The sequence below is a fragment of the Penaeus chinensis genome, chromosome 15 (genome assembly GCF_019202785.1).
Source record: "Penaeus chinensis breed Huanghai No. 1 chromosome 15, ASM1920278v2, whole genome shotgun sequence".
Taxonomy (NCBI): domain Eukaryota; kingdom Metazoa; phylum Arthropoda; class Malacostraca; order Decapoda; family Penaeidae; genus Penaeus; species Penaeus chinensis.
Window position 1 is genome coordinate 21,606,287 of NC_061833.1, and position 10,117 is coordinate 21,616,403.

The 10,117-nt window shown below is 37.0% G+C and overlaps 1 protein-coding gene across 1 annotated transcript in view; it reads right to left on the reverse strand.

Annotated features, from left to right (window-relative positions):
* Positions 1 to 4,296, reverse strand: part of LOC125032777 (protein unc-50 homolog) — a 27,265-nt gene extending 22,969 nt beyond the window's left edge. The window contains exon 1 of the mRNA XM_047624128.1: positions 4,065 to 4,296. Coding sequence (XP_047480084.1) covers positions 4,065 to 4,069 — 5 coding nt within the window. The 5' untranslated portion in view covers positions 4,070 to 4,296. The remainder of the gene's footprint in view (positions 1 to 4,064) is intronic.
* Between the last annotated feature and the right edge of the window lie 5,821 nt (positions 4,297 to 10,117).

The following is a 10,117-nucleotide window of genomic DNA, read 5'->3' on the forward strand; positions in this document are numbered from 1 at the left end:
TGTAACACGGCATAGATGACATTAACCCCTTGCTGATGTGCATGGGATGTACGTACATGCCCTGCCCATTGTGAGTTTACTTGTTTAATTGTTTTAACACATAGATGGCTTGTACTAAGTCACCAGTGAGCCAGTTATGAGTACTGCCTGTCTCACCCATTCACCCTTTTCATCGATTTACGAAAATATTAAACGTTTTCTTATTTTGCTGTTACACATGTTTATAACATTATAGTAATATTTATAATAAAAATAACACCATCTATATTCATAGCACTAGTAAAAATATGTTCTTCCTACCAATTCAAGGAAAGGGGATATCCTTTATGGCTAAGCACTAGCAGAGTCATCTATGTACAGAGACATTTCCCAAAAATATAAAAAATGAGCACAGCATTTTCCCATTTTTTATTCCTTTTCCCTGGCGGCAATGGGTTAACAACTGTTTTCAAACTCTGCTTCTAGAACCACCAAGACATTTGCATTTTCACTGTTACCAAAAGCACTACTCATCTGAGGTGAATTACCCTTTACACCTTCCTCATTATAGTTAAAAATACATGATTTTGAGCTCATTCTCTGAGATTATCCATTTCTGAAATTTCCCGAATGCACCACGTATATCAAAATTACATAATCGCTGTCTTCTTAACTCAGTCATGACAGGAGACCGCAGTGCCATATGAAGCAAAATCTTAGGGCGCCTCAACAAATGTAGCCAGGGCCAAGCAGTGCACAATTGTTTATCATCTAAAACTGGCTTGACTGTGCATGATGCAAGGTCATGCACGAGGGGTGCTCTACCATGATTTGAGAGGGTGTCATCCTGGTTTATACCAGCATGAATGGGTTAAGCAAAATAACATGATTAATAAAACAATGCATTTGTATCTTATCAATATGACTGCATGAGATACACTTATACACACACACACACACACACACACACACACACACACACACACACACACACACACACACGCACAAACGCACACACACACAAGCACACAAGCACACACACACACACACACACACACACACACACACACACACACACACACACACACACACACACACACACACACACACACACACACAAGCGCCCACACACAAACACACACACACACACACACACACACACACACACACACACACACACAAAATAAGAGGGATGAAGTACAAGAAAAAAAGTAAAAGACAGACAGAAAGAAAAATACGAAGAAATATGTCTACAATTTCTTATTGAAGTTTGTAGATCTAAGTATAGCTAATGTAAATTGCCTCCATGCTTCTCATTCCAGCAATAAACCTCCAATATATATATTCTGACAAGACAGCATTTATGATCCTCCTTGGCATTTCATCATGAAATATTTAACCAGACCAAACTCTACACTGCCAGAAGAGACGTGGGGTGGTTCATCGACCTCTGTCACCTTAAGACGACAGCAAGAGATGCAATCCAATTCTAGAGGATTCTAGTCTCACTAAACAATGCCAGGGAGAGCAAGGGACAAATGGTCAGTGCCTGAATAAAATAAAATAAAATAAAATAAAATAAAATAAAATAAAATAAAATAACATAACATAACATAACATAATATAACATAACATAACATAACATAACATAACATAACATAACATAACATAACATAACATAACATAACATAACATAACATAACATAACATAACATAACATAACATAACATAACATAACATAACATAAAATAAAATAAAATAAAATAAAATAAAATAAAATAAAATAAAATAAAATAAAATTAAAATAAAAATAAAATAAAATAAAATAAAAGAAAGAAAGAAAAACAAGAAAGAAAAACAATCACTAATTTGAAGAAATCTGGGATGGTTTTAGAACCAAACCCAGCAAGAATAAGGAAGAGGAGATTGAAGAAAAGGCTAAGACCACCTACACCAATGATATGAAAAAAATATTGTAGGCCAATCTTAGATGGACTATTAAAACAATTTGATTAAACAGATAATAAGTTTTAGAACTGGCAGTGGTACTAAGCCTGTGGGTCACTAAAACCCTTGGTTAATCTATATGGTATGGATGCACTAATGGCAGGGCAAACTGAAGATGATATTCTTGTAGAAGAAGAATGGTAGAAGTTGTAGTCATTTGAACATGAAATAATATGCAAACACAAACAGTAACCCTATAAATAAAGGAAAAAAGTGTGAAGAGTGCTGCCTACAGCTTTTGCCTCCTCATTGCTCTTAAGTTTCAGCACTCTCTCCCAGTGCATACTTAGGGGACTTCATGCAACACGTTTCATGAAGTAGAGTCTACTATGGAAAATCCAATTCATGAATTTCCCAATTTTGTATCATCTTTGCCGACTGTGAAAGTGTCACATAACAGTGCCAACTGAATTTTAGTCTCTGTAACTTCCATGTTATTCATTCTTATTTTTTTTTCTTAAATTGTTGATGCTGTCCACTCCAGCTAAGTGGACAGCAAACTGGAAAAGTTTGTTAATTCAAAGATGGTTTCACAAGTCGTTAATCACCAATGAATTAATTTCTAAACCTGCCTCACCTTTATATCCTATTTCAATGAATCTTTGTAATTAAAAAAAATGTAATACTATTATTATCATTATTAACCTCCTTGATATTAATGACATGACCAATATTGCAATGTTCCTAACAATAATAACGTACTAGAAACTATTTTTTTTTCTTCAAAAAAACAAACAATCAAGGAACTAGGTAAACAGGTGAGATCGAGGTAGCATATGTAAAGCAATCTATATCAAAACCAAATTAATAAACAAAAATTGCAGAGCGCTAAATATGTATACATAACCTCCCAGCATTAACAGGACATAAGAGGTTTTAAATGTTACTAATCACTCTATCTCCCACTTCTAAATGTAAGTCTCTTACCATACACAGCAAATATCAACATTTTTCAAATTTTCTCATTGAAGCAACTCCATGAAAAAGGCAAACTTGTCACCAGATCACTGTTGTTAATAAGTGTCATGTCACAGCGCATTACATTGTGGATAAAATAAATGGTCAATGAACTATCCTTAGTCATTAATCCTTGGGTAAGAACCTCTTTATAATTCCACACCTGTCAGCCCTCCAGGATAAGCCAACAAAACTCCACCACCTACACTTCATAGGACTGAAATTGGAATGGTTTCTTATTTAACTCTAAATCACCAGGATATTCTACAACCTCTAATTTGTCACAAATTACGTGGTGGTGGTTTGTTGGCCCTTGCTGAAGTACTGAAGACATAAGCCACAACAATCTCGCGTTGAGATTTTAGGCCACCCGGCAGAGATAGCAACAGTTTCCAATGGACTAAATTAATTATAAGGGAAGTCCAATTTTGAAAGTTTTTACAGGTGTTTTGCAAATAACAAGAATATCTAACCAAAGGGAACTGAAGTGAACTCAAAATGGAAATAAAATTGATTGTCATTCAGTGCACAAGTTTTGGTTTCAATAACCTATGATATCAACCATGATACTAATAATAACCAAAGCAAAAAGGAAAGTCATGCACAGAAATAAAGTATTCCTACAGTTAAATGCAGACATCACACAAAGTTAAAAATGACAGGGCCCGTCTTGAAACTGCGATAGAGCCATCTAGCATCACGTCACGTCATTTACTCTAACTTTCACACTGTCAACTAAACAAAATAAACCTAGGAAAATAAAAAGCAAACCTAAAATCATTTCCTCAAAAAAAAAGTTTAAATAACTTAAATCAAACCTTCAGTCCCTACAATAAAACTAAGAAGAGAGTATTACTACTTCTCTATTGAAAGAGGATTTTTCCAAAGACTACACAGTGAAGAAGACGTGAAATTTAGAACTTTTTTTCCACAAAGAATCTGATTTGGCAAAGGTATGGCAAACACCTGATAAACTCCTGTACATCACCAACACGATTTCTTTATAATAACAAAACGCCTAAAACTGGAATAGAAAGACGTACTGGAGAGAAAATGACAGAACTTAAAACTTCCCATAAAGACCGTAAAAAAGGAACTATATATACACGTCCAAAACAAACCTCATATTAATGGCATTTCTGGATTTTTCCTCTTCTTCTTCTTCTCTTCTTTATTAGGGGTTTAGACTTTTGTACAGTCTATATCCCCTGGATCTATTTCTTCTTCTTCTCCTTTCTTTTATCTTCTTTTATGGTGTTTTTTTCTTCTATTTCTCTGGATTTTTACTCGGGTGTTTTCATTCACTTGTTGGTGGTCGCTTAAACTACTAGCACGAAAACGCCAACGAGGAGGATGTGGACACCTTTAATTTCCATTTTTATGTCTGTATCTGAACAAAAGATGAAGCAATTTGGAGGAAAATGAACAAGAAATTTTGTGAATTTGGATTTGCTAATGCGCAGGGTATGGTATTAGTTCTAGGAAGAAAACTCAGCTCGCTTAAGGAGATATGATGATGTCATTACTGTTGGGAATGGATGGAATTCCCTCCGCCAGCTGTCAACGTCACCGTTTATTAGCAATAACTATGACATTTTTATTTACCTTTGTCTGTTGAAATTAGGCTAATTAGAAAATACGGAATTTTTAATAGCGGTTTCAAGTGAATATAAGGATACTCTAAGCTAATATTACTGTTTTCTGGGAGAAATGCTCATGCCAATTACCATACAGGAGGGACTTTCGAACGTTCATTACGGGGAAAAATATTTTAGTAATGAGTTAGTGTGAAATATATTTTCTGTGAAGGATATACGTTGGAAATGTTGTAAAAAAAAAAAAAAAAAATGCGTCGCACTTTACTATTCTATAATTTAATTTAATCTAAGCTTTATCAAAGGTGAATCACTCTTTTTACGTGTTGAGTCACCCTCAGATGCAAATGATCTCTGATTAATGAACCGCTTTCACTTAAAATACGTATTTGCTTAGCGCACACAAAGCAGAATAGCGTTATAGAGTGCGCTTTATTACTTTTTTCGTGAACCTTGAGCCCACTGTGTATTATCATCATCTTTTTTTTTAACCTGCATGATTTATAGCACGTGTAATTTGCGTCAATCTTTCGTATTCATGTAGTTTATAGTTTTCAACTACGTGTTAATGTTAGACTTTAAAGGAAATCTTGATGTAGGAATCGAGGAAAATGCACCATCTCACGTATATCTAAAGGAATTAGCGAGACAGAATAAAACGAGCTAAGCTAAATAAATCTTACAACCTGGTATCATTAATATCCTTTTCTCCTACATTGAATTGCTATTTCTTGACCCGAAAATGTTGGTAACTTTTTATTTTCATTTCTATTTATTTTTTTTTTTTATAGTATAGTTCGGTCAAATGTAAAGGTATATGTAATAAAATGATGATGATAAAGATTATAATGATGACGATGGTAAAAACAATGGCCGCTTGGTAATTTCACAGGGGTAGTGAAGGCACCGAAACTTGCAGTTATAACTACTCATCGACTAATAACTTCACAGCAGATTTCGTTACCAATTTAAATCCTATAGAGAAGTGGATGGGGGGAGGGGGTAGGGGGTATAAGACTGCACAGAAGTCAAACTAATCCTCTCTGTCTTTTGCTTAAGTGTTAACTATTAAATATTACACTCAGAGACATGTGACCCACTCCTTAGGCTTACATCAGTTGCAATAGAGAGCAGAGTGTGATTAAAAAAAAAAAAAAAAAAACTAAAGTGGTTAGTATTTGGGAGGTTGGAAATAATCATCCTCACTCTTAAAAAAGAGATAAAGACGTCAGCACGAGGAATCCTGATTCTAAAATAGGGGTAAAGAGGTTACTATTAGGCACCCTGACTCGAAAAGAGTTAAAGAGGTTAGCACGAGTCATCATTACTATAAAAACAGAGGTAAAGATGTTAGAATTCTTCCAACAAAAAAGGTAAAGAGGTTAGCACAAAGAGTCCTCACTCAAAAAAGAGGTAAAGAATGTTAGAATTCTTCCAACAAAAAAGGTAAAGAGGTTAGCACAAAGAGTCCTCACTCAAAAAAGAGGTAAAGAAGTTAGCAAAAAAGAAAAGAAAAGAAAAAATAAAGATGTTAGCCCAGGCATCCTGACTAAAAAAAAAGAAGGTGAAGGAAAAATAGTGGTAAAAAGGTTAGCAGGAAACATACTGACTAAATAAAGAGGTATAGATGTTAGAACGAGGCATCGTGACTTAAAAACAAACAAACGAGGTAAAGAAGTTAGCACAAATGGTATAGAAGTTGACACAAAGCATTATGACAAAAAAAGAAAGTAAAGAGGTTGGTATGAGGTCTCTAAAGACGCATCCTGTCTCAAAAAAAGAAGAAGAAAAAAACAAAAAAAGAGGTAAAGAGGTTAGCACGAAGCATCATGAATAAAAAGACATCTCTCTGAAGCAGTTCCCAAGGCGCAGGAGTGGGAGGCATGGACCGAAGGGAAAGGGCAATCAGACCCCATCAGACCGGTACCACTCTAGTGTGTTGCCTCCCCACTGCATAAGTTGACAGGGAAGTTGTCATGGAGTTGGAGTCATGAATGCCAAGAGGCCTTTCAGAAGTTCAAGAATGCATTGGTGACAATTCCTGCTTTGGCATATCCTGACCCGAGGAGACCATTCCTACTTGACACTGATACCAGCAATGGAGGGCTGGGTGCAGCATTGTCACAGCAAGTAGATGAAATTGAGTCGTGGAGTCTACAAAACATTTTCTTCACTTCCTATATGGAGCTTCACTTACCATTCATACAGATCATGCAGCATTACGGCGACTCTGGTCCTTGAAGAACTTTGAGGCACAACCAGGGTAGGTAAGCTTGATCAATATAACTACCACAGTGAACATCGTGCAATACGGGTCCATGGTAATGCTGATAGCTCAAGAAGGCGCCCATGTGAGATGGAATGTAGCCGCTGCATCAAACATGATCCAGTGGAAGTTATCCGAGGAAGTGAATCAAATCAAGAAGACAAGTAAAGTATTCTGGGGGGATACTGTAGAAGAAATGGATGACAAACCCAAGGATGAGTGGGCAAAATTTCAGTAGCAGGATAGTAATCTCCACCCTATAACAGAATGGCTTGGAGCAAGTCGGGAAAGAACTACTTGGGACCTTGTGTAGAGAGAACGTGAATCGACTAGGGCAGATTGGCATGTGTGGAGCAGTTTATGACTGGATGAGGGTGGCGTGTTGCAAAGGAGCTGGGTGACAAGTAATGGTTGAGTCAGGATGCTTTGTGCTAACTTCGTTACTTCTTTTTTAGGGAGGATACTTCGTGCTAACCTGTTATTTCGTCAGGATATCTCGTACAAACCTCTTTACCTCTTTAATTTAGTTAGGATGCTTCGTGCTAGCCTCTTTAACTTTTATTTTGAGTCAGGATGCCTCGTGCTAACCACTTTACATTCTTTTTCAGAGTCAGAATGCCGCGTGCTAACCTCTTTTCCTATTTTAAAAGACATTATGCCGCTTGCTAACCGCTTTAACTGTTATTTAGAGTCATGATGCGTTGTGTTAACTTCTTTGCCTCGGTTTTAGGGGAGTCAAGATACCTCTATTCTTATTTTATTTTTCTATCTTTACCTCTATTTTTTGGCATGATGCTTCCTGCTAACCTCTTTACCTCCTTCTTTGGAGTCAAGATGTTGTGTGCTAACCTCACTACTTTTTTTTTAGAGTCAGGGTGCCTCATGTTAACCCATTTCCCTCTTTTTTTTTCTCTCTTTCTTGAGTCTTGAATCCTGATACTAACCTCTGTACCTCTTTTTTGAGTCATGATGCACCGTGCTAACTTTACCTTTCTTTTGGAGTCAGGATCCGCTAATGACCTTAGCTGTTGACACGGCAGATAATCTTAAATAATCTATCAACCAATCAAAGGGACATAATCTTGTGAACCCATACCGGTTCCCCTCGTGTAAGACATGCTCCGCATCCCTGACACAACTTTGGAATCACAAGCTTTCTGTCTGCTCCAGTCCTCTTGGTCTGCTCACTCTCGTCCCAGGAACGTCTGCTGGATCCTCTGCTCTGCTTTTACGAAGTCACTGCTGTGGCGGGAACGTTGGCAGGCACATCAGCAGAGACTTTCATTGGTGGCCACGTTCTCCATTTCTTCTTTTCTTTCCTCTATCAATCTTCCTCTTTCTCCGACTCTGTCTAGACTACGCTAAATCTTCTTTCAGCCGTGCTGGGTCATCCCAACCAGCCCTTCCGCCTGTATTTCAACCAACTACGCCAACATACGAGTTCAAAAGCTCCGGCCGTATCTGCCATGTACTCAGCTTCTCGTCTTTCATCGCTTCTCCTCCCCGTTTTCTATCTTTGTCTCCCACAGTGATTGGAATGCGCTGTGCAAAAGGTTTTATGCACACCCACACACACACACACAATATATATATATTGCCGCGATGGTCCAGTGGTTAGAGCACTGAACACCGACCCTCATGGTCCCGAATTCGATTCCCCGCCGCGGCGGTCGTAAAAATGCCTGCTCTCAGATTACTGGCTCGAGCCCGATCTCACGGCGAGAAAACGACATATCGCCTTGAGAAGTCAAACGCAGGTGTCGTAGGGGAAATTCCCGCCGTTAGCGCGCCGAACCGCGGTTGATTAGGAAGGGCATCCAATCAGGCAAGGGTGACACTGCCATATAACCTCTCAGTAGTGAATTGAGAGAGGCCCATGTCCTGCAGTGGACTGAATTGCTGTTGGAAAACAAAATTGTGATAATGTCCATCTATATACTTATCTACCTACCTACCGATCAAGCCTTCGCTTTTCCTTGTAGATTTGCGCAATAAATGTTTATTTGATTCCCTTGAGGATATCTATTGTCTTCTTTTCTCCTACGGTTTTATAATTAATATCCTTGACGTCATAGCAAAGTTTCATGCCCTCATTATAACGTACAAACCGTAAAAGATAGGGGGAAAAATAAACGTTTTTCAAAACGTATGCCGATGTGGTAATCACCTGAAATTTTATCTAAAAGAGTGTAATGTTGAATGGCCCTTATTCGTTTTTTATTGCAGGGTTTAATCATTAACGCCAAAGAAGAGAATAGATATCAGAAAAAAAAAATAATCGAAACGTTTTCTCCGAACTTAATATCTTGGATTCCACGAAAACGATGAAAAACAAAAGCTATACGATAGCGTACTTGATTTCCTGTTTATGAGATTCGCCGGTAACCGGGATACCATATTACTCCCTATTTGAGACACACTTTATATTGATAATAATCGAGTGTAAGAAAAAAAAAAAGGTGCATTTTGAAAACTGTTATTTCGGATATCTGAAGAAAGACAAATAAATAGTAAGAACAAAAAAAAAAAAAAAAAAAAAAAAATACAAAGCAGAGCTAGCAGTTCACCGAACCTGCATAAAGGTTTATATTTGCTATGAGGTAACAACTGAGATTTTTTTTTTTTTTTTTTTTTTACCTTGGAACGTAAGTCATTTAGCATTATTAGATATGTCTATTGCTTGTGAACACGGCATTTTTTCACATATGGAAGGTAATAAGCAACGAGACAGAGGGGGGAAATAAAAAAAAGCTAACGAACAAACAAAAAGCTTAATCTTGAATGTGGGTAATTTCGACTACAGATTAACTGGTCCCTGATTTTTTTACGAAACCCAATTCGTTATTAGTTATTCGGCAGAACTGAAGAACAATTCAATACGGAAAGGAGTTTTTATCGGATTCCAATATTCAAAGTTAAATATGGATACATTTTATCACACGTTCTTCGCGGGAACTACATTGCCTGTGGGGGAAAAAAAAGGCGGGAAAATGTGAGATTGGAAATTGACTTCCGACTATTTTTAGCAAGTATATTAAAACTTTTATATGTCGTATGATAAAGAACTTTTTCTATTCTTTGGGGAAATGAATGAATAAGGCGCACAGGCAATTCAGCATTACAAAACTTTGAATTTACTAAAGTCTGCTATTTCGCTATGATTATTAATTCCCTCATTATGATTGCTATCATTATTCTCTTCATTACCCTCAAGATTAGGAATAAGAAATTAGCAGAACAAGATAACCTTATTATCATTGCATTTCTAATTCACGTAACAAACAACACATGTTTGGCCATCATTTCATTTATA